This window comes from Polyodon spathula, chromosome 12 (assembly GCF_017654505.1).
Source record: "Polyodon spathula isolate WHYD16114869_AA chromosome 12, ASM1765450v1, whole genome shotgun sequence".
NCBI lineage: Eukaryota > Metazoa > Chordata > Actinopteri > Acipenseriformes > Polyodontidae > Polyodon > Polyodon spathula.
In genome coordinates, this window is record NC_054545.1 from 18844915 (window position 1) to 18870821 (window position 25907).

The following is a 25907-nucleotide window of genomic DNA, read 5'->3' on the forward strand; positions in this document are numbered from 1 at the left end:
TCAGGTGGCTGGGCGCTGATTGATCGTTAATTAACCTAATCAACTAATCAACCCCAGCCACCTGAACATAATAAACCCAGGCAGGTAGGGGAAATTAACCCCATCCCTGCCAATTTAAAAAGGGCAGAGCTTTGCTCTGCCACACCCCTGTATATGATGGAAGCCATGCAAATCCAAGGGGGTGCTGCCGCACTGTTGTGTGCAAATACATTTTAACACCACAAACAAATAAATCAATAGCGGCACAATTTAATTTACAGTAAATTTACCTTTAATATTGACTTAATAAAACTGATTTAGTGTATATTTCTGTATTAGAGGTACAATTTTTTTATGATGTGTATTTTACACAAACAACAACATTTGTCGATCAAATCAACAATAATTTGGATACTCCCATGCCAATGTGAACCATGGGATGTGTTTTTTGTTGTGTGTGTGTGTGTTAACTAACCAACCGATATTTGAGGATGAGTACATAAAAACAAAACCCATATCACACACTACACACCCAGCACATGTAGTGTAATGGGACTAGATTACATTGATGTAACCTATACACATCACCAAACAAGTATGCCAGGAACATGCATTCCCGCCCAGGCTGCACAGAATGATGGTTATAACATACATCAACTATATGTGCAGGGCAATATAGAATAAGAAATGGCAATGAATAATAGAAATTGTATAGTGGCATTTGTGACATGCAAATGATGTATTAGTATCAAGTATATTAAAATGACAGATTTACAGTATGTGGAATAACTTCTAATACAAATACATTATTGCCAAGTTACATCACTATTGGATAGCTGGCCATGGAGGGCATTTAAAAACATGGGTATAAAGTCTTACAGTGGTGGAGCTCAAAGAAAGTGTAGAGAAGCACGGCACAGTAACTACAACGGAAGGGATGCAATGCACACTACTGTATACATCTATACTTAACTGTATTCATTATATTTGTGTTTTAATGCTTAGTTTGCCAGGCTAGTGATTAAGTCAACTCCGCTTATCGTCACCTCTCTGCTCAGTCCCTCTGTAGTTTCAACACATACAAGCTTCTTATCCTTCATTGTGACATCACTCTGGGGGCCTAGGCAGGCATGCACCAACTACAATGGAAACTGATGCGGCAGCTATGCATAGCATTACAGTATAAATACAGTTCCGATATGTTCAACACTGGGTAACTCCTAAACAAGAACAGCATGACTGTCCCAGCATGGATCCCAGCTCTGACTACAAGAACAATAATATTGTAATTTACATTTTTATATTATCCCCACCCCCTTCAGCCGCCATATACACATATTTACGAAATATTCAAGTGTGTATAATGAATTCAAAATTTAAACCGCTAGAAAGCATTAACCCCGTTCTTGAAATAACAACTTACTTCATATTTTAAAAGTGCGATATGAATTCTGTTTTACAAGCTTGTTTAAACAAGCCCAATCTGAACAGTTATAAAGTACCAACACAATTCAAACTGTTTCTGTTGAACTATTACAATGTAATGCTACCATAATGGTTTTGCAATGTAGGGATATGAAGTTTTCAGTCATGAAAGTACACTGAACAATAATCTACAGCACTGTCATCCTCCCGTCCCAATAACACGAACGACCTATACCGTCTGTAATCTCCAAACGAACGACGTTTAAATGCATATCGCAATATATGTAATACTACATATTACTTAAAAACGGTTACTGGGATTAAAAGTTTGTATTTTCTCAACCCAATCGCAGGCCCCGTGGCAATGCAACAGAAACTGAAAAACAAGAAAACAGCAACGCCGGCCATGACCACCCGGCCCTAGCCCGCTCCAGTGAGCCGTACCGAGCCCCGCCACTCACTCGCTGAGCTGTCACCGCCACTCACCTGCACATTTTTGATCCAGCTCACGACCCGACTCGCCTCCACCTCCTCCAGCAGCACCGATTCCAAAAGAGCCGCCATTCTACACTGAGCACGCGCCACGCGCGGGAACAGAGCGTGCAAGCCACAGGTCGCGTTTACAGAGTTCGGGAGCGCGCACCCACCCAGGTTACGCGCACCGCACTTGCGGAGAAATGGACACAGGCAGTACAAGAATACAGTGTACAACCAACACGATGTCTTTCTTTGTTAAATTGTAATGTTTTGCCATTTACTAATAATAGTATTTATAATCAATGTCTTCAATCACTGTCTGTTACCTACAATATGTAGCAAACACTTTTGCACAAATGGGCTGACCCTCAGATGACTGATTCATATACAGGACACATGACACCACTGAGATGTATTATGTGATATTAGGAGCTAAATCTCCAACTGACGTAGAATCGTGTGTGTCTAGACAGTCTATTATTACACTATGTAACACAATTTTTGTTCCTGGGTAGTAAGTGTTATTTCCTAATTGCTTATGCCTCAAAAGTATAGAAAATGGCTATTATTCCCCACAAACTTTGCTTTTGTGACCAGGACAGTGATATTTTGAAATTTTACCTATTTCCAATGAGAAAACGGGAAAATTTGTGTCTTCCTTCACATAAAGTCAGAAAAAACAACAACATATGAATCCAAATTAACATGTATTTATACTACAGAAAAAATGACTACAAAAGATTTAGAAGTGAGTAGTTTTTCGAGATGTACGATTATACCGTAAATCACTTTCACGAATCAGCCCTCAAATGTAGTCTCCCATCATGTTCTCGTTATACTGTCCTTGGTAGCGGCGTTCAAAGTCCAGTATATCCTGGTGGAAGCGCTCGCCTTGCTCCTCCGAGTATGCTCCCATGTTCTCCTTGAATTTATCAAGATGAGCATCAAGGATATGGACTTTGAGGGACATCCTACAGCCCATTGTGCTGTAGTTCTTCACCAGAGTCTCAACCAGCTCCACATAGTTTTCGGCCTTGTGATTGCCCAGGAAGCCCCGAACCACTGCGACAAACCTGTTCCAAGCTGCTTTCTCCTTACTAGTGAGCTTCTTGGGGAATTCATTGCATTCAAGGATCTTCTTTATCTGTGGTCGGACTAGGACACCGGCTTTGACCTTTGCCTCAGACAGCTTAGGGAAGAAGTCTTGAAGGTACTTGAAGGCTGCCGACTCCTTATTTAGAGCTCTGACAAATTGTTTCATAAGACCCAATTTGATGTGCAGTGGTGGCATCAGCACCTTCCGGGGGTCCACCAGTGGCTCCCACTTGACGTTGTTCCTCCCCACAGAGAACTCGGTCCGCTGTGGCCAGTCCAGCCTGTGGTAGTGCGCCTTGGTGTCCTTGCTGTCCCAAAGGCAAAGATAGCAGGGAAACTTGGTAAAACTACCTTGGAGACCCATCAGGAATGCTATCATTGCAGCCTCTTGATGCCATCTCAGAAAAATGCAGATATGTATCCACTTAGGCAGCTGGAACTAAACTGAACTGGTGGGCTTAAGGCCCCTGTATTTATGCTACTATTTATATTACTGGAAAGTTCTAGAAGTTACTTCAAGTTTACTCAGCACTGAATCTATCTGGAATGTTCTGGAAAATAGGTACATTTCAAAATATCACTGTCCTGGTCACAAAAGCAAAGTTTGTGGGGAATAATAGCCATTTTCTATACTTTTGAGGCATAAGCAATTAGGAAATAACACTTGCTACCCAGGAACCAAAAAAAATAAAAATAAATTGTTACACGGTGTTATTATTATTGTTACACATAGTACTGTTACCCTGTTCTAAACACACCTTTTTTTTTTTTTTTTTTTTAGTAACAACTGGTAGGTAGAACTTGAAATTTAATGGATGATTGGTGAACCCAGACACAGAAGAAGTTTCAGCTCATATGCTGTTCAATATGATTTCTATTGATTTCAATTTCAGCATCCATTCATGGCAGGGTGTTGTAAGCAGCTGATTGGAGCTTTGTCACTGCAAGCCTGCTGGAATTCTTCATTCTTTGCAGTGAGGAGTTTTTAAAGCTGCAGCAACACGTCACTCATTGGCATAATAAAGGCATACAGGGCTTACCTGCTGTTCCAGGGCCCGCATGGTGTCTGTGATGGACATGGCTGACAGTACCTGTGTCTTGTTTGTAGTGCATATGCCAGTCAATGCAACATTATGGAATTCACACTCACAGTTGAAGTTAAGTGGCATACTTTAGCAACCAAATACCTAATGCTACCTCACTAAGTGGATTTCAGCAGTCCTGAGTTGGGAGTGTTTTCCTCACACGCATTTGTAATTGTGATGGTGTTAAATATCACTGGGTTTGGAGAGGAACCATACTCACCTATTCATTGCTGTTTGACCAACTGCACATTTTGCAAAGGCCTTGGTCATATCTCCTTGTAATCTGCAACTGGTTCATAGAGTTGTCAGTATCATGACAAACTGTCACTACAAGCTACATTTACAGTGGCATCTGCAAACAAACAGCCATGCTGAGTTTCAACAAAGGTCGGGAAGTGCTTCACCAAATGTATCCTTTAATATTTCAGAATATCAGTTGTCAGTACAGCAGCTTTGTGTGTGTCAGCTAATATGGGCCACCAGTTCTGACCATAAAACGTGTGTTAGCCTATCAAGTCAAAGGCTGGGATCCATGCAAAAGTAGGTTAGCATGATATTGACTCTGATACAACATATATACACAATGCCTATAGAAAGTCTACACCCCCTTGAACTTTTTTCATATTTTGTTGTGTCAGTGCCTCAAAGTTTCATGCATTTAAATAAGGATTTTTTTCCACTTATCTACACACCATACCCCACACTGTTAAGGCGAAAAAGTTTTTATTGAGAAAAAAATTATATATTAAAAATGCAAAACTGAAAGATCATAATTGGGTAAGTCTCCACCCCTGAGTTAATACTTGGTGGAAGCATCTTCAGCAGCAATTACAGCTGTGAGTCTGTTGGGATAGGTCTCTACCAACTTTGCACACTTAGATTTGACAATATTTGACCATTCTTCTTTACAAAACAGTTCAAGCTCTGTCAAGTTCCTTGGGGAGCGTTGATGGACAGCAGTCTTCAAGTCATGCCACAAATTTTTAATTGGATTTAGGTCGTGGCTCTGACTGGGCCATTCAAGGTTTGTTCCTTAGCCGGTCCAGTGTAGCTTTGGCTGTGTGCTTTGAGTCATTGTCATGTGTTGTGGAAATTCTAATAAAGGAAGAGAGACTGCGAGTTCCAAACACACAGGTCTTTATTTCTTAAGTTTGCAAACTGTGAACATTCTCAACACACAGGGTGCTAGATAATCATCGAGTAGTGTTCCAACATACAGAGTTGGATCAGTTTCTTATATACCTTAAAACTATCAGTAAGGCAGAAGGCTAGCCAATGATGATTCAGATATTAGCATATAAGGGAAACAATTTATAACTATCCATTCGTGTTATATAGCTAAGCAAGCAAATAACAGAATGGCTGTTTTGTGTGTATAGTTAAAAAAAACACGTCTGGCTCATCCTATTATCCATTGTCTCACAGCTGCAGCTGCAATGTAGGCAAAACTTTATCTTAAGCAAAGCGTACAAGGTTATGCGAGCAAGATGCCAGTACTTTTCCACACTGAGCAAATCCAATTCTCTATAATATTTCTCTTACACATGCTGAAAGGTGAACTTCCGTCCCAGTTTCAGCTTTCTTGCAGAGGGCAGGTTTCCTCAAGGACTTCTTTGTACTTTGCTCCGTTCATTTTCCTTTCTATCCTGGCAAGTGCCCCAGTCCCTGCCGATGAGAAACATTCCCATAGAATGATGCTGCCACCACCATGCTTCACAGTAGGGGTGGTGTTCTTTGGGTGATGTGTTGTGTTGGGTTTGCGCCAAACATAATGCTTTGCATTTAGGCCAAAAAATTCCATTTTAGTTTCATCATACCACAAAACTTTTTGCCACATGGCTACAGAATCTCCTGAGTGTTTTTTTGCATACTTCAAATGGGATTCAAGGTGGGCTTTCTTGAGTAATGGCTTCCTTCTTGCCATCCTACCATACAGGCCAGATTTGTGGAGTGCTTGGGATATGGTTGTCACATGCACACTTTGACCAGTCTTGGCCATAAAATCCTGTAGCTCTTGCAAAGTTGCCATTGGCCTCTTCTTGGTAGTCTCTCTGATCAGTCTCCTCCTTGCTCGGTCATTCAGTTTGGAGGGACGGCCTTATCTAGGCAGGGTCTTGGTGGTGCCATACACCTTCCACTTCTTAATAATCGTCTTAATAATCGTCTTGACCGTGCTCCAAGGGATATTCAAGGCCTTTTTCCTCAATAAAACCTTTTTCCCCTTAACAGTGTGCAGTATGGTGTGTAGATAAGTGGAAAAAAAATCCTCAGTTAAATGCATGAAACTCTGACACACAACAAAATGTGAAAAAAGTTCAAGGGGATGTAGACTTTCTACAGGCACTATATATATATATATATATATATATATATATATATATATATATATATACACACACACACTTTGTTTAAATAGACTTTTCTGTATATACAAAGTGAAATCCTGTTGCAGGCCAGTTTCAGTCATGATGGGTAAGACAGCAGACCTGATTATGATAGAGGGCTGAAGGTAAGAGCTTCCATATCCAAAACTGCACAAAGCACTGATGTTTTAGGCCATAACAATCCCAACGGGGCAACTCTGGGCTGTTCTGCAGATAAAAGCAGGGTAGCGGGTGAGAATACTACCTACAGTAACTGCACAGCTACCCTGTTCAGAAATTGCAAACTAAACAAACGACACCAAGAACTATGTCTGCATGCTGAATGAATATTTTATTTATAACCGGTTTATAAAAATAAAATACAAAATAATTTTAAAACAGAACATAATAAAACACTGTACAAGGCATGGATATTGGTACAAATGAAAGCAACATAAATAATTACAGCTGTATGTACATTGCATTTCTCAGCTGGGTGCTGTATACAGCCTTTCCATTGCTATACATTTCAACGTCATAACATTAACAAAAGTGAGATTCAGGAAGAAATATAGCTTGAATGTGTAAGCAGTTGTGAATGTGTGTGCGCACATGCAAGATCACATTTAGAGGTGTAATTCAAGCAATAAATAAAGCTCGGAGGAGTGATTAGGGTGGTCAGTTTTGTGTTTTCTCTCAACCTGTTGTAATAGATCAATTGAGCACAGATAATATACCCCTTATCAGTCACTGAGGAGCACAGACTGTAACTCCCCCCTCCTGGTCAGTGAGAAGCACAGACTGTACCTCCCCCTCCTGGTCAGTGAGGAGCACACAGACTGGACCTCCCCCTCCTGGTCAGTGAGGAGCACACAGACTGGACCTCCCCCCTCCTGGTCAGTGAGGAGCACACAGCCTGGACCTCCCCCCTCCTGGTCAGCGAGGAGCACACAGACTGGACCTCCCTCTCCTGGTCAGTGAGGAGCACACAGACTGGACCTCCCCCTCCTGGTCAGTGAGAAGCACAGACTGGACCTCCCCCTCCTGGTCAGTGAGGAGCATAGACTGTACCTCTCCCCTTCTGGTCAGTGAGGAACACAGAGACTGGACCTCCTCCTCCTGGTCAATGAGGAGCACAGACTGGACCTCCCCCTCCTGGTCAGTGAGGAACACACAGACTGGAGCTCCCTCCTCCTGATCAGTGAGGAGCACACAGACTGGAGCTCCCCCCTCCTGGTTAGTGAGGAGCACACAGACTGGACCTCCGCCCTCCTGGTCAGTGAGCAGCACAGACTGGACCTCCGCCCTCCTGGTCGGTGAGGAGCACAGACTGGATCTCCCCCCTCCTGGTCAGTGAGGAGCACAGACTGGACCTAATAATGTGATAACTCTTAAGATATTTTCAGTACATAACCACATACCCTTGACACAGTTAACTGAAGGGTACTACAAGCCAGGTTACAAACAATTGCATGACAAGCAACTTCATTCAGGGACAGTGCAAGAATGGTGTAACTGGAATCTTTCTACAGCTGACTTTTAACAGATCAATTCTGTATGGCATTAAAGTAATCTATTTTAAAAAGAACCTCTTCTCTTCCAGCACTGATCCCCATGAAGTCTAACAGAAAGCAACATGAACACTACAGGTTTAAAAAAATAACAATTTACGACAAACAAAAAAGGGCAATTGATAGCTGGCATCTGTCCAGCACTGCAAAGGTTAGTATGGGAAAAGTCATCTGACAAAATAAAATCAATAAATAAAAGTTAATCTTTCTACAATCAGCAGTGTGAATTACTTCTCAAGCCAGGATGACTAACTTCTTTCATCATTGCACATATTATTTTATAAATATTAACTTTTTTACAGTATATATTAATTGCAAGGTGGTATATGAATGAATGTACATGGTTTAACACTGTATACCCTTTCCAGATACAGCACGGACAAAATCCCCTATACTGACGTGGTTATTCAGGTATACATACAGAGTGGCCGCCGTCTAGTCTAGTATGGTCAGTTAAATTGTCTCTGACATCCGATAAAATAAATAGTTTCTACCCAATATCTGCTGAGTGATCACAGTAACATGGCCCTGGATACTCACAAAGCCTTGTTTACTTTTAACACAGAGAAGTAGAAAGTGATTTAAAATCCGCCCAGTTTGTTTCCATCTGCAGCAGTTATATCAGCATGATTAGCAATGAGTCTCTGACTCTATCAGTTTGAAATCTGAGATATTGTGCTCAGCCACACTGATGGAGGAAGTTACCCCCTGCAAACACAATGCAAAGGATGCTTGTGGCGGGTTTTAAATCGTGGACTGCAGAACAACTCTGCACCGCAGAATAATTCTACTCTGCAGATGGGACCTGCTGCAGCCCCAGTTTAATACTGGGATCAATATGAGATTGAATTTAACAGACTGGTTTCATGGAGCTAATAGAAACATGTCCTAATACCCCCATTTCTATAACCCAGTACTGAGCTTTGGGTCACTGCTGAATTAACTGAACTGGTTTTGTATACCTGTTAACCCTAGTTTATTCGGGAAACACCTAGGGCACCTACACTCATTCTTTATGAGTAAAAATTCTGCATCTTTCTTAGAGTGCTAATCAAGGCTCATTATGATTAGCAGCATTATCACAAGTCCCCTTTAATTGAGCTGAAACCGTCTTAAGCTTTTTTTCATTTTAATTGGGGCATGCATACTCTTCAAAGTTCCACAGCAGCTTTAAAAAGTTTAAACTGCTACTTCCTGTGACCACTTTACTCCATGTGCTCAATGGTCTGGCCTCACTCTGGTAGACCGTGGGAGATAGGCTGCAGCAGGCTGCAATAAGATACCTGCAAACTGCAATTTAAACTTTCTAACACAAAAATAAAAACAAATTCAAAAGTAATCGAGCAAAGAACGAAATAATCTTCAGTACAACAGTGCGGGTACCAGTGACAATGTTGCTAATGCAAATTAGGAGGTAAAAATTAGGTTGGAAAACCTTGGTTAGTGCTCTAGCAAGTTAAATAAATGGGATACAGGCACAGACAGGAGCTCTAGAGATCCAAGGGTTAACCAAGAAAGCAGGTGCATCCACATACACAAGGTGCACCAGAGCCATTCCCTTCTGTCACTGTCTATGCTGAATAACCACACAGGCCTTGAGATCTGTTTCACCATCAAAAAAAAGAGTACACTACTGTGCATTATTTATGATACGAAACCATGTTTCCAAAGCGTCTTTTATTCATCTCCTATTTTTTTGAAAGAGGAAAAATCCAAGAGAAACCTGCAGATTCCTATCAGAGCTTGTATTATATTACTGCACTGTTTGGCTCTAAACAGGAGTATTTCTCTGACTTAATTAAAGACTGGAGTCAACGTATTGAAAGTATGCACCACAAATGAGTGTAGTGAAGATCATATATAAAATAACACCGAATGATGGAATTGATATTTACAGTAGCTAAAACCAGTTTTAAAAACATATTACATCACATAAGTTAAAACCTGTTTGATATGTGGCAGAAAAAACATTATGGTTTGATCCAATGGGTGTTCATGTCTGTTTAGAGATTATCTACTGGACAGAAGAGGAGCCTACAGCAAGGCTCTCTCAATGGTTAGCCCGTTACCAAGAAATGTATTTTAGTCAAAACACAGAAATGTTCCTCAAAGTTAGTGGTCTGTGCTTTGACACTAGGAGTGTATGTTAATACATCGATTTACTAGGACCTTTTTCCAGGGTTATAGAGAATAATGACTGGTGCAGTATACTGCTTGTAGTATTTGATGATTCTTTATACATTAAACACTCAAAACAATATAGTTTCTATTACAAAATTTCATTAAAAGTCACTTTTGGCTGCAATGGTTAAAATAATCTGAAGATTTAACTGCCACTGGACTGTATGAGCTGCCGTTAAAATAAGATTATCCCAACAAACTTCATGTTGCCCCGTATACTATATTCAATAAAGCCTTGATGATCTGAAACACTCAGTTAATCAGACACAAATGGCTAGATAACGTATACAGTACCTGTGTTAAGGATTATGAAGAAGCCACACTGGCTGCATAGACGCTTGTACAAATCGTATCTAAGCAAACTCACCTAATGACCAATATCTTGTTATTCAAGTTTTGTAAACTGTTTTTAAAGAATTAGTAGTAATCAAGCCACCAAACCAGCAGCTTTCAGATTCCCAGTCCTCTCCCCGCTGCTCTCTGCATGTTAAAGGTATGCAGTTTTACATGCCAGGTAGCTCGGGAGAATGGAACTGGCAAAAACCGGACAAGAGATCTACAGTTTTAGTGGTCCTTAGTATACAATCATATCATAACGAATGAAGCGTACATGTACATATATCACTTGTTTATGTAGTGCATGCAGGTATTATTGATAGCCCCTATATTACACTATCTTACAACTTAAAGAGAAAAAACATCATGGTTACAGTATCTCTATCAGCATTCAGAATACAGACAAGAAATATACTAAAGCTTTCTGAAGAACCTACAACATTGGACTACGCAGCTAATAAAGATTAAAGAGCAATCGAGAAAATGTCTTGACCTTAATAAAAATACAGTTCTGGAGAGGGCAATGAGAAGGTATGTTGTCTTTCAATAACTGTGTTAAATGTCCATCTACAAACACCGCTATAAAGAGCCTGCACAATTAATCTCTATTTAGTGAATACCTAGCAAGGCTGGGCTAGTGTTTCTGGCTTGGAGACTGACCTTAGTTTAGTAAAGGTTTTATCAGATATCAATGAAAGGTTTACAGCAATAGGGTTTCTGCACAGCTACTTGCCGTCTGCCAAGTGGTTCTTGAATGATGAAAAAACAGGATTTACTGCTGTATAAATCGCTTACATTAAAATGGAAGATACATATTGCGATATGCATTGCGTCTTCCTACACCCTTATCGTTTAGAGACAAAGACACTCCTCCCCTGAGGAGCTGATATATGGTACACAGCGAGTTCTTAAGGGGAAGACCACTCATTTCAATCAGACATAGAGCAAGTGGGAAGTCAGCCCATGTCTCCCAGAATAGATTACCCCTATCCATATAGATATGCTGCCGGGGTAACATATGACAGCTTCTAGCATTTCAGTTTTTTCATTCACTGAAAAGCAGTGGTGTTTTAAACACTCCTCCTCAAAGCTAGTGTGACTCTTCCTATGACAACAGGGCACACGGGAGCCTACAATGCACTGAAAGAGAATAATACAACAGTAAATATACTGTCAACAAGTTTTACTGAACTCCTAAGTTGGTAGTTTGTAGACAAATCTTTTCTCTTGCTAGTAATTTTCAAATGCCCCTACTGGAAGAATGATTCATCCCCTCACTGCTTAAAAAGGCTTGTAGAAATGAGTTGAAATGGGCTGGTAACTACAATGCTATTTGTGATGGGCTAGATGCAGCTTCAAAGACAGACCATCATATAATTACTGTGGTTTGACCTATTTAGAAGTGATTCTTTGGCAGCTGTGTTATTTGTTGACTGATATGTTATTTAAGCAGGTGCCACTCTGGGTTTCTGGATGAGGGGCGTGTTCATTGCCAATAAAGTGTTAAAGAGCAAGGAACATTTCTTTCAGGGTTACTTCACTGAACCAGCAAAAGCCAATATATATATATATATATATATATATATATATATATATATATATATACACACACACACACACACACACACACACACACGTATACCGACAAGGAAGGAGATAATATAATTAGTAGTGTTAGTAATATTTAAAAAAATGTTCCTATCCACACTGTGCAAGTATTTGAGTGATTAGATGGACACTTCATATACATTAAAAAAAAAAAAAAAATCTCTATAGACAGGAAAGTGCAATAGAGTTTGGAACTAAAATAAGCAGAACAGATTAATACAATCACAATGAGGACAGTAGGCGGCACAGTGTTTCCTTGAACACTGACCTTGTCTGCACCTGCTGCTTTGCAGCTCTCTCTGTGTAGAAGCAGGTGTTGATGCTATATGGCTCTCAAGCACACATCTGTGGGACGGGGTTGCTTTTCAGACTGTCGCAAGTTTGCCTTGATTCACGGGGTTCTGTCACAAGACAACAGCACCACCTACACACTAGAGTGCAGCAGCTTCTTAAAAAGCTTTTAGGTTTTGCTCGCCTCTGGGTTTATCATTGGGCCTATTTAATTTAGTGTTATACAGGATAATTCCCGTTGTAGCTTTATATTTGTTCTTTCTTTAACACAATGTCATGAAAGGCTATATTTAAAATACTAAAGGCAAAACTATAAGAAAGTAAGTCAAGTAGGGCTTTGGCTAATTCATTACCACTCACATTTTACCACTGCCTGTGTTTAGTATTCAAGTGAATCATGGCACTCAAAAGACACCTAGCAGTGTTCGTGGTACCACAGTATTAATAAAATACGGTGGACGACAACACTGTTTCACTAATAACCTAATAAATGTGATAAAAACTTGTGTGAGTAAGACCACAGCAACCATTATCAAGACTAAATTGCATTTAAAGTTTTAGTGGTCCACAGTTGTGTTCAGATTTTAAAGTACTACTCCTTGGTGTTTGTTTACTACAGTCTTCATTGTTTTAGAGCAGGGGAAAGGCCTTGTCCAGTTGGTTTACATTCCACAAAGTTTGTTGCAGCGCTCACCCTCCTTCTTGCCACTATATTCCCTCTGTGAGGTCTCACAGGCAGGCCCCACCCACAGCAACAAGGGGAGAGGGGCTATGAATGACATCTACAATCTCAGCTCTGCGCTACAACATAAACATGGGGGGTGAGGGGTGAGGGGTGGGGTCGTTCATACTACATATGGTTCTGCACAAGCTGGAAAGAATGAAAAGTATTTTGAAAAGCCAATGAGACACTGCCCCTTTAACCCTTTATCAAGGACATACCTACAGTGCAGGTGTCTTTGCTTTCGTGGGATCTTTTTTCATAGTGTGATTGATTCTCCATCAGTAGATCCTGGATAGAACACCACAGCAATTATTGGGAGGTCCAGGATATCAAGGGTTAAATGACCATCCTTTTACCCTCTGGGCACCAATCATTGAAATTAGAATACAAAACATATTGATGGCGACAACCCCCCCACCCCACCCCACCCCCGAAATAATGTGCAATGTGACACTGTCCGGTCAGTTCCGTCATACAGGACCCAGGCCTTCAGAAGTTACTATCTGCTCACTTTACTGGAGGCTTTACTCTCCTACTAGAACTCTTGCACGGGGGGTGTGGAAGGAGCAGAGCGGGCCTGCCTGCCACAGCAGGTCTCCTGGGGGTAGGATCGGCGGGGCGGGGGGGAGCCCGAGGAGCTGGGGGGGGAGCGGTTGCAGCCCAGGCCTCCGTTGCGTTGCTCCAGGCAGCTGCTGCGGCCGCCGCGAGATGGAGAGGAGCTGAGAGAGCGCTGCAGGGAGGAGCTGCGGGGGGAGGCGCTGGTGCTCCGGTGCGGGGTGGACGGGCTGTTGGGAGGGATTTTGGTGTTGCGCTGGGAGCCGGGGCTCTTGGACTGTGTGGAGGCCCTGCTCTTGGGAGCGCTGCCGTTCTGGATGATATGAGCCAGGCAGGAGAACAGGTCCGAATCGGTGCTGCTGCTGCTCAGGATCCGGTATCGGCGCAACCTGCAAACAAACGAAGATGAAGACCTTCAATGCACACAAACACACACACTGCTATGACTCATTCCACACATAATTACACACTATACTTGGAACTTTAGCCTGCTGCTGATTTCTGTTCATCTTAGCCTAAAAAAAAAAAAAACCTTTTAAACCCAAGCTATAATGTTACTATTTAGAAAAAAAAAAATATTTATCTTAAATAAATAATACTTTATATCATATTAATGCAAATGATGACTGAGATTTACGCAGAACACAATAGGATATTAGTGGAAGCAATTAAGTATGAGGAACACGCAAACAATATGAAGTATGACTTAAACGTTGATTCCAGATAATAATCATTAAATATTAAAAAAAAAAAAAATTCTGTTAACGTTTGCCTTGTTAGGGGCCTTCCCAAACTGTTACCAAAAACAAAATGTATCTTGTGGCAGGCTGGCGAGTGGATAGAGGCCCAGAGACAGTCTGTAGTATTTTATTATAAATAAACACAAAAATGAAAGGGCACAAGGGCCAAAATAAAGGGATTTAAACACAAATAAAGCAAGACAAAAAGCAAAAATAACAATTTCCAGGCTGGGCAATGCCTTCACTGGATTCAAACTTTCAAACATACAAACAAAACACCAACCTGCTTCCTCAGCTCCCTCCTCTCAAATGAGAAGCAGAGGCCTCCTTTTATGTCAGGTGGCTGGGCGCTGATTGATCGTTAATTAACCTAATCAACTAATCAACCCCAGCCACCTGAACATAATAAACCCAGGCAGGTAGGGGAAATTAACCCCATCCCTGCCAATTTAAAAAGGGCAGAGCTTTGCTCTGCCACACACCTCCCCCCCTGTACAACGTACACCAACGTCCCCCCTTCTCCCCACCCCCCAAGAGTCCAATTATGTCCCTTGGGTGGGCTGTTATGGTGGGTGGTGGTGGGGCGGGGTTGATGTCGGAGCCCCCAAGCCTTCTTTGGTTGAGGGGGCCCTGGATCTCCAAGGCAGTACGGCGACGGCGGCCCGGTTCTCTCTGGTGGCGGAGGCGGCGATGGCGGCCCGGCTCCCTCTGGTGGCGGAGGCGGCGACGGTAGCGGACCCTCGGCAACCCTAGAACACAAAAAGGAGACACCAGCAGTCCCAAGCGATGCGGGGCAGCAGGCAACCCCAGGCGATCCAAATGAGTCATCCCTGAGCAGAGCGGGCGTGGCATCCCTGGGCGGTGCAAGGCAGGCATCCTTGGGCCATAGCTCCTCCCTCTGGCTCTGAGAGCGGCGGCTCCTCCCTCTCTGGCTCTGGGAGCGGCGGCTCCTCCCTCTCGGGCTCTGGGAGCGGCGGCTCCTCCCTCTCGGGCTCTGGGAGCGGCGGCTCCTCCCTCTCGGGCTCTGGGAGCGGCGGCTCCTCCCTCTCGGGCTCTGGGAGTGGCGGCTCCTCCCTCTCGGGCTCTGGGAGCGGCGGCTCCTCCTCCCTCTTGGGCTCTGGGAGCGGCGGCAGCTCCTCCTCCCTCTCGGGCTCTGGGAGCGGCGGCAGCTCCTCCTCCCTCTCTGGCTCTGGGAGCGGCGGCAGCTCCTCCTCCCTCTCTGGCTCTGGGAGCGACGGCAGCTCCTCACTCCCTCTCTGGCTCTGGGAGCGACGGCAGCTCCTCACCCCTCTCTGGCTCTGGGAGCGACGGCAGCTCCTCACCCCTCTCTGGCTCTGGGAGCGACGGCAGCTCCTCCTCCCTCTCTGGCTCTGGGAGCGACGGCAGCTCCTCCTCCCTCTCTGGCTCTGGGAGCGACGGCAGCTCCTCCCCCCTCTCTGGCTCTGGGAGCGACGGCAGCTCCTCACCCCTCTCTGGCTCTGGGAGCGACGGCAGCTCCTCACCCCTCTCTGGCTCTGGGAGCGACGGCAGCTCCTCACCCCTCTCTGGCTCTGGGGAGGGGATTGTACTAACCCATGTTTTGACGGCAGCTCCTCACCCCTCTCTGGCTCTGGGAGCGACGGCAGCTCCTCCCCCCTCTCTGGCTCTGGGAGCGACGGCAGCTCCTCCCCCCTCTCTGGCTCTGGGAGCGACGGCAGCTCCTCCCCCCTCTCTGGCTCTGGGAGCGACGGCAGCTCCTCCCCCCTCTCTGGCTCTGGGAGCGACGGCAGCTCCTCCTCCCTCTCTGGCTCTGGGAGCGACGGCAGCTCCTCACCCCTCTCTGGCTCTGGGAGCGACGGCAGCTCCTCACCCCTCTCTGGCTCTGGGAGCGACGGCAGCTCCTCACCCCTCTCTGGCTCTGGGAGCGACGGCAGCTCCTCCCCCCTCTCTGGCTCTGGGAGCGACGGCAGCTCCTCCCCCCTCTCTGGCTCTGGGAGCGACGGCAGCTCCTCCCCCCTCTCTGGCTCTGGGAGCGACGGCAGCTCCTCCTCCCTCTCTGGCTCTGGGAGCGACGGCAGCTCCTCACCCCTCTCTGGCTCTGGGAGCGACGGCAGCTCCTCACCCCTCTCTGGCTCTGGGAGCGACGGCAGCTCCTCACCCCTCTCTGGCTCTGGGAGAGACGGCAGCTCCTCACCCCTCTTTGGCTCTGGGAGTGACGGCAGCTCCTCACCCCTCTCTGGCTCTCGGGAAGGCGGCTCACCCCTCTTTATTAGAGTGACCTGGGCATTTCCCATGTCTACCGCCAGGTAATTAACCACCATGAGGGCAACCTCTGGGAAGGACGCTGGGTGGTGTTGTTCCTCCCACTGTTCCCACCTCTCCCCATCTCGACGCCACAGCATGTTGATAACTATGGGGAGATCGTGGACGAGGTCTGCCTCAGGGTGCATCAACAAGTCCCAGATCTTCTGGGACGGTGGTGAAGGTGGTGCTGGAGGTAGTGGGGTGGCCCCTGATGCCCGGGGTGAACACTGCCTCTCTTCCTGGGCCTGGTTGTAGGGGCATCCTGCCCAGTTGTGGCCGTCCTCCTCACACCGGCCACACCAGTTTGCCGGTGGCACATCTGGGCAGGACCGCCAACGATGGTCCTCCTTCCCGCACCAGGAACACCAGGGGAAGAGGCTGGCCGGGTCCTCCAGCGGTGGCTGCAGCAGCTTACATTTCTTCAGCTGCTGCTTGTCCTGCCTTTGCCGCTGTCTGCTCTTCTTTCCCATGTTTTAAAAAAATAATAATAATTATCCCAAAAATTCCCCCCCAAAAATAAAAAATATTGCTCTGAGCCTCTAGGTGGCGCTATCCCACTTCTTAAACCAAATGTGGCAGGCTGGTGTATGGATAGAGGCCCAGAGACAGTCTGCAGTTCAAAAAGATAACTATTTTATTATAAATAAACACAAAAATGAAAGGGCATAAGGGCCAAAATAAAGGGATTTAAACACAAATAAAGCAAGACAAAGAGCAAAAATGACAAACATAACAATTTCCAGGCTGGGCAATGCCTTCACTGGATTCAAACTTTCAAACATACAAACAAAACACCAACCTGCTTCCTCAGCTCCCTCCTCTCAAATGAGAAGCAGAGGCCTCCTTTTATGTCAGGTGGCTGGGCGCTGATTGATCGTTAATTAACCTAATCAACCCCAGCCACCTGAACATAATAAACCCAGGCAGGTAGGGGAAATTAACCCCTAATTTAAAAATTCCTTTTAAAAAAAAAAATCCCTGCCAATTTAAAAAGAGCAGAGCTTTGCTCTGCCACATATCTGTATTGCACATTTTTAGGAATTATTAGCAGTTTAAAAGATTTCACTGAAAACGTTCACAATGTCACTATAGTGTATGGACCTGATTCTCCATTGGAACAGTGAAGAATGCCAAGGATGCCTGTGAGGAGAGATAATATATCAGATTAGACATGACAAATGAGACTCGGTGATGCCTCCTACCTGCCGTCGATGGAGGAGCGGCTGGGGGGTTTCCCAGGGGGTGGGCGCGGCAGGAAAGGTGCAGAGCTGGGGACGAGCTGCTCAGTGCTGGGGATGGACACTGGCCGGGGTATCTTGCTCTTGCGGGAGACAGGGCTGGTGGAGGGAGACACAGAGCCAGGCTCCTCTCCCTGCCTGCTTGACTGCAGCTCGGACTGGGAGCCCAGGCAGGACTCCTCGTCAGAGAGCGGAGCCCGATCATCCTGGGAGCGCTCTGAGGCTGATGACTGCTCCCCCATCAGGGCTGCTGCCTGCCTCTTGTCTGGTGGAGGCCGCCAGGACTCTGTCTGATAACCCTTCTTCTGCAACAGCTTCTCTTTCGCAGAGATGGCCGTCAGCAAATCCAGAACAGGGTCCACCTCCGGCGCCAGAACAGGGATACGGCTTAGCCTTCTAACCGGATCCCTTCTGCCCTCCGTCGCTGCCTCATTTGTGGCGGATATGTCTGGGGCTGTCTCTGCACCCTGAGCCCCATTTTCCTTCCAGAGAATGTCTTCTGCTGGGGACTGGACCCTCTTCAAATTCCCTAGGCTCCCATCGGGCCGAGCAATACGGAGAAAATGTGGTTCTGTGGATCTGTCGGGGTACCCAGAGTCACTCTCAGGGTCCATCAGCTCCTGGTAGGTGCTGTACTCCCCGATTTGGGGCACTGGGCTTTGCGAGCTGTTTGCAGGTGTTGAGACATTTCCACTGGCGAAGGCGCTGGCTGAGATGAGGTTTGGCACAGGGCTGGAAGTCTTTGGCTTCAGTTCCTGGTCTCCCAGTGAATCAGTTGTGGGAACTTGCTGGTCTTCAGACGTCTCGAGAGGGAGGGGGGCGGGCAGCGTCTCCCCCTCCTCTCCTGCTTCCTCTGGCCTTGATTCCTCTGCTCCCTCATCCTTCACCGCACTCTGTCCTTCCGACTCTGTCCCTCGGAGTGCCATCTCCCCAGGCCTTTCCTGCGGAGAGTCAAGCTCGGCTGTACTATCCATCAGCTGGCAGTCTCCATCCCTCCTCTCCAGCAGGAGGCACTGTGGCGCACTCTCACTAGCAGACTGCATGGACTGTCGGGGAGCAGTGAGCTGTAAAATAAAAACAGAACAAGAAAGAATTTCAATTACATTCACAGACCATGGGACTGAACAGCTGGGTACAACGGTCATCACAGCCGGGTGCAGTCAGCTTTAAAATGAAAGTGCAGAAATCCGGAATTATTGAAGCTTGGACCAGACAAAGCCGCTTGTAACCATGGTTGTTATTACTGTGCAATGACAGCAGCACGGTTACAATGTTACTGCACAGCCTTCCTAGGTAGGCAGAGTCTATGGACACATGTCTCAGTTACAGTCGGGAGTTATTTCTTTCAATTATTATAGCCTAGTAATATTTTCCTTTTGTTACTTCAGAAAACAAGCAAGAATAAATAATAGACTGCCACTGTACCTGAATAGTGAATGGAGTGCATAATATAGAAAAGGTTTCTTATATCCTTGACTTTTCCCTGTTGTAGGAATAAAAGCCTAAAAACCTCCACTGTATTTGAAATCCTAATGAACCACCCATGGGGGAAACAGCAGCAGAATTAAGAGTTTAGATAATTAAAATAGTAGGATCAATAGAATTCAGGGTTCTCCCCAGGAATTCTGTACAGCTGGGTGGCAGAGGATTACAGCCGGGCACACTTTTAACGCAAAAATAAAACTGCCATACCTTAAATATATGATAAGACAACATCATAATTCATACTCAGGCTGCACTGCTCCATTTACCTCCTGATCCTTTGCCATCTTTTATGTGTTTCTGGCAGAGCCTGCACATCATACCACCCAATTCCTTGCTGTAAAAAAGCCTTTTCTATTTTTCCCCACATAACACACCCACTGCCACAATGTTTTGTTTTGTGGTTCTTCCAAGTCGCTTTCTACAAGTTGCTCTTTGTTGACTATATCGGGTTGTTCTCATTTTCATCATCCATTTTGGTTTGGTAATTTCCACATTCATTGTCACTGTTTTTGCTTAGAAAATAATCGTTATGTTTTTAGCAGTCATTTTAACGTTTCAGCCTCTAGTGCTTAAGACGGAAAACCCACCCCTTCAACTCTCTGATTGGTTAAATGTTGTGTCAAGACATAACACAGCAACACAGCAACACAGCTGTCATGTGGTTCTAAGCTGTTTTTTTTTCAACTGCACGTACAAGTGATCTAGTCTGCTAGCAGTGCAATCAATCCTCATCGTTAAGACACAGCAGCATCTGCAAGACGGGCAGATCTGGGTTGTTCAGTTGGGTGGCGAGTCACTTAGCCGGGTGGCCCGCCCAGCTGAAATGGCCTTGGGACAACCCTGGAGTTTAGATAATTAAAGCAGACCCATAGAAATGTTTGCCTACTTTACATGTGTTTATTTATAGAATGAGATGCTCTTGAGAATTCATTATAATGTTTACATTTTAAGTATAACTGCGCAAATATGCTTATACTTGGGTACTCGCTGTTTTCTGAGACAATGCAGTTACTGCTTTGGCTTCCTATACAAGCCCATGCACCTGTCCCTGAGTATAAGTGCCCCCATGGTTGAAGATCAGTGAAGGGCGTGGGGGCCGAGATGTTATTAAATATGGTTTACTACAGACCAGCATAGTTGTGACAGTAGATAAAAGACTATATTAAAGCCCTGCAACTGGATATAGATTATCTTTTTCTGCTTTCTCTTCAGCTCTTTTCTAAAATAGGTTTCCAAGTCCACCTAGTATATAAGCACACTCCTACGTGTGCTAGTATACAGCATAGATGAACTACAGAGAGACAAAACAGGGCACAATGGGGGATTGGGGGTCCTACAAATCTCACACTCTGCAGACTCATCAGGGTTTAGTCTCCATCCCAGCTCTGCTATGTGATCCTTTCAACTCTCCTCTCCTGAGAAGTGTAGACCTGTATAAATCCTTGTACTTAGTTGCACAGTTCTCCAAAGCTCTATTTCCAGATGCACTGTTACACTGAGCGGAATCAGTAGAGGGCGCTGTTGGAATGCACATTAGCTCAAGGCTCCCAGGGGATTATATGCAATACTGCAACATTGCAGGAAAAGGCTAATGAAGAATTAACATCCCACCCACTAATTCTGTACTGGTAACAAATGAATAATATCTGGGGGATGGATTGCTCTTTAAAATCTGCAGTATGTATGTTGAGATCATTGTACAGAGTATGCCAGGGATACCAAGATATTTAGTGAAGTGGAGTGAAATAAATACATTTCCTAATTTGTGTGGCACTTATTCATCTGTGTCAATACTTCCTGGATGTAGTATTTATGAAGATAATTTTACTGCTGGAAGTGTTTTCTGCTCAAATCACATAGTAAAAACCCTTTAGAGCAGTGGTTCTCAATCTGTGGTCCGCTGGCTCCCTTCAGGTGGTCCGTGGAAATGTTACATAATTATGGAAAGGAAGAGGCAGCACAGTGTATAGATCCCATTGCAAACCCAAACTGTGAGTCCTTAAAAACAGGAAGGAAATGCATATATCGAGAACATCTCCAAGTTTAAAAAAAAAAAAAGGCGGGCGTTGTGTGCACAAACATACAGTTTGGTTTAACCAACAAAGCCCTGTTAATGCAACACCACGCACAAGCCCTGTAGCGTTACCCCGCTTATAAAACAGATACAATAAAACCTTTTTTTTTTTTTTTTTTTTTTTTTTTTTTTTTTTTTTTTACAAACAAATTAATTTATACATCATTCTGCTTTGGAGGAAAAAAAAATCCCTGAAACAAGTTTCTACTTAAACTAAAGGTTTTCAACGTTTCCATTTATTCAAATTAATTAAAATGAGTGAAGCCTCCGTGCTGGTCTCACTCGCTCTGTAAACACAGCTGACACGACCTGAAATGTTAGCCTTGTTAGTGACCAAGCATTTAAAAATGCCAATCATGTATTTTTGTTGATAATGAAAAAATATAGAAAAGGAGGCAATGACAAAATTCACTGTCCACGCATGACTACCACTGACGTGGAGATACAAAAATACATGATTGTCATTTTTAATGCTTGATCACTAACACTGGCTATCATTGCGGTGCAACTGAGACGAGCAGCACGGAGGCTAACAAAACAAAACGAGTACTCTTGACCACTGAAGCACAGAATTATCGTAACAGACCGTTTACGTTTTCAAGACAAATTGTTTTTACCATTCCTTTATGTTTAATGAGCTGCCCAATCATTTTTGTTTTCTTCGATTTCATTAAATTGTTGATTTGTTAAATCTTTGTGTCTCTTGCTATTTTTTCAACTAAGGTTTTGTTTGTAATTCTACCCATCCAAAAAGATCAAATGTGTGAAAGGCCTCTCACAACAATTTGTATTTATTGTGAGTTAAATATGAGCTGTGTTTCAAAAAAATAAATTCTGCTGTTCATTGTACTATATAACAGCCAATCAGCGTGCAGCATCCAAACATTCTGTTTTATAAATAAACATTATACTAGCTGGAGATTCGAAGCTGTGCCTGTGGTGCTACCTCCTGGATGTATTGTAACTTCACAGATTAGGAATTCACATAAATCAATTTTTGCTGTAATTACGAATTTAAAAATAAAACTCAGTTTTTTCCCCCCTCTCTATAAATCTGTGTTATGAAAAGTAAACTAGAACCATTCTTTAAAACTCCAATTTTAAAATAACTTTGCTGCAGAAACAGGCCTGTCCATCGCATAAAAAGAAAGGTAAGTCTATTGTTATTCTTAGTATTATATTTATTTTTTTAAGTGCTTATTTTTCAGTCAGCTATACTGTTTACTGTGTGGTCCACCTAGATCAAAAAACAATTCAGGTGGTCTGCGAACAAAAAAGTTTGCGAACCACTGATTTAGAGATTACACTAAATGTACTAGCAAATCTGTAAGCAATATATATATATATGGGTGTCCACTTGACACTGGCTCGCCCTTTTACTAGGACCTGGCCACCACAACCCCTGCATGCTTCAGATGAACTTGAATAACGCACTCATCCTCACACCCCTCTGCTACCTACTGCATGATCAGAGCACAGTGACCAACCCCACAGCAGTTAGAGTTCCTAATGAAGTAGCCAGCACCGTAGGTATCAAGGTTATCTAAGGTTATCTGAAAGACGGCAATTGATATGTAACAAGCAACCTAGTATAGTCACTTAAGTGAACCAAACTCTGTATATACGCTCCCTTCCCTTTGCACTGTGATGCAGGAATTAAACTCAAAAGGATACCCTCATTATCTGAAAAAGAAACACCCACCATACTATGGGCCACTAATACTACCAGTCAGTTTAGAAGTAGTTTGACAAAAATATGAGCACTTGCATGATGCATACTACATTTCCCCCTATTTGGCATCTAAAGCCCTGTTGACACTTGCATTTTTATACCGGTATCGTTGCAGAACAATATCACAAAGCATGTTTTATCTATGGATATGAAACCCAGTCAAGAGCAAATTTCGTAAAAGTACAGTTGTGATGTGCATCAAACAATGCAAGCGTGGATAGGTGCATCGGTACGGCAATGGAATGGATGAATCTGAGGCATGCGCACACTATGTTCATGGGATGTATGACATATAGCAAAAAACTTAATTTACTGTAGCAGTATGGAAATATGCATCATATTTTGCTGTTCAAATGCAAATGTTCAGCAATTGCTATTTTTAATTTTTCTTTAATTAAATATGTGAAATACTTTAAATAATTAGCTTAATTGATTCCGGAATTTATAATTCTCTTACTGATGTACATTTTACAAAATACATTTTACACACTTGAGTGCTGAAGAGAACTTGGATTATATTACTTGGTTGTTTGGTTCTAGTTTTGCAGTATTAACAGGCATTTATCTCTTAAAAAAAAAAAAAAAAAAAAAAAAGAAGTTAATTAAAAGACCGGAGCAAACATTTGAAAATAAGTCCCCATAAATGTAATGTTCTCATACAAAAGACACACATTAACATGGAACTGATTGCTTGCGAGTATTTTTTTCAAAGCAATTAATGAAGAAAACTTGACTGTTTTTCCGTCCACATATCCCTATCTTGTAATTCTTTGAACAGTTTGTCTCCCAGTATTTCTACTTTTGAAAATCGTTAGAAGGGTCTGCGCATCCATTGCAGAGACACTGAAGACATGGCAAAGCATGGAGGAGTTTCAGTGGCTTCTGGGACTTGCAATTCATTCATACTGTCTCCTCAAGTACCAAGACTTGGATACAAACTCAACATGGATAATAGGTCCATTTTGTTTTCACCGACTGCTACAAAAAGAATACGATTAAGGGTCAGGTTTTAAGAGGGCAGATTTACGGGAATGATATCGCTTGTTTTATGTAGTCATAGTGGAGGTGTCCTAATATTTTTGGAGCCCACCGTAAAATTCTTGCAGGTATGTCTGGCCCCTTTGAATGTGTAATAAATCAAAGCTTTAAAAAAAAAACAAAACGTCTCCAGACAGTTTTCGAGACCTTATTTTCACTATGTGTTAGGTGTACCCATTTATCCTGCAACACTATGTTTGTGATGAAAGAACACTGTTTCCTCTCCCCATTCACTTCCTGTATTAGAGGGAATAGGACCCTCACTTGACACCACATACAATGGACTACATTCTCAAAGCTCTTTAATCCAAAGCAGAAACACACTCAACAAAGTAACCACACCAGATCTAAACAACTCAGGCTTAGGAACTTGTAAGTAGTGTCAAGCTGTTTGTTTATTATATAATTGTAATGCTGTTTTTTTCACTTTCAGATCAAATGTGCTCTAATGATGACTTGCAGAAAGTAGTTTTGACAATCTAGCCCAAAGTGTTTACTCTAGTCTTTTAAGGAAAAACAATATTCTAAAAGGCTGATCATTTTATAAAACTAGAACCAAACCACAAAGTAATGTAATCAAAGGTGGTTTGTTTCTAATTTTGTAAAATGTATGTGGATGTTTTGCCTTTTAAAAAAACAGCAGTTACTACTGGAGTTACTATGTTGTTGTCCATGGTTTCCTAAGGGCAGCCTAGATCATAGAGCTCAGGTCTGCTCTATTTCCTCTCACACAGGAAGGAAGAGAGCTTATAGTGCTGAAGCAGGAAAATTGAGTTTGAAAATTACAGTCCCCAGCAAAACCGCTGTTCTGCTTTAGAAGAGGTAAGAAAAACATTTTTTAAAGCCTTGATAACACCTTTTTAGCAAACAAAAAAACAAAAACCAGCCAATCAGGGGACCGCCCAGGGGGGTATATTCACCTGCTGTAGCTGAGCTCTAGAGATGCGAATGACAGAGGGGAGCTTGGCGGCACCCGGCACGGTGGGCAGCTTCCTGTGGCCTGGGGACCGGGTGAGGACGGCAGTGCGGGAGGCCTGGATGTCGGCGGAGTGGCTCTTGCGGAGGCTGGGTGCTTTCTTGTGCAGAGGGTCCGAGAGAGTGGAGAGGATGGCTAGAGGACTCGGGGAGCGGAGGAGGGGGCTTGAGATCCGGCTGTACTCAGGAAGAGGAGGATGAGAGGCGGGGAGCTGCGATGGGAACAGGTATGAGAAATGGATCAGAACTGCACAGCTACTAGTTTGGAATACCTTAACTTCTTAAAAGGGGAAATGAACCACGGGTGGGTGCCAAACTAACAGTACTTTAACTTTACTTACCATAATTGCTGTACCAATCCAAGAAAAATCTTTTTCAAGAGAACTGATATACTGTCTACCGGTGTTGTATACTGGGAGATGTTGTTTGAGTTACATCTTGTCCAGGATTACAATCCAACAATTTGCTATGCGGGAGACACATTTGTAAAGAAATGAGCATATCCTTATAAATGTACTATACCTTTACCATAGTTTACCCTGGTTTGCCATGTTTATTATTATGCTTTACCATACCTTGTTATTCTTTACAATGCACACCTATGCTTTACCATGCTTTCACTGGCATGGAGCATAGAAAGAACCCCGAGGAA

General features: G+C 43.6%; 2 protein-coding genes across 7 annotated transcripts in view; both read right to left on the reverse strand.

The window, feature by feature from the left end:
- Positions 1–1979, reverse strand: part of cdan1 (codanin 1) — a 46266-nt gene extending 44287 nt beyond the window's left edge. For all 3 annotated transcript variants that reach the window (XM_041266168.1, XM_041266169.1, XM_041266165.1), the window contains exon 1: positions 1891–1979. In XM_041266168.1, the coding sequence (XP_041122102.1) occupies positions 1891–1968 (78 nt within the window). In that variant the 5' untranslated portion in view covers positions 1969–1979. The remainder of the gene's footprint in view (positions 1–1890) is intronic.
- Positions 1980–13610: 11631 nt separating this feature from the next.
- The window catches only part of ttbk2a (tau tubulin kinase 2a), a 73427-nt gene continuing 61130 nt past the window's right edge, over positions 13611–25907 (reverse strand). For 3 of the 4 annotated variants that reach the window (XM_041266552.1, XM_041266551.1, XM_041266550.1), the window contains 3 exons: positions 25201–25467; positions 17916–19015; positions 13611–14079 (listed from right to left, as the gene is read on the reverse strand). In XM_041266552.1, coding sequence (XP_041122486.1) covers positions 13671–14079; positions 17916–19015; positions 25201–25467 — 1776 coding nt within the window. In that variant the 3' untranslated portion in view covers positions 13611–13670. The remainder of the gene's footprint in view (positions 14080–17915; positions 19016–25200; positions 25468–25907) is intronic. The other variant, XM_041266553.1, reaches the window with a different exon arrangement.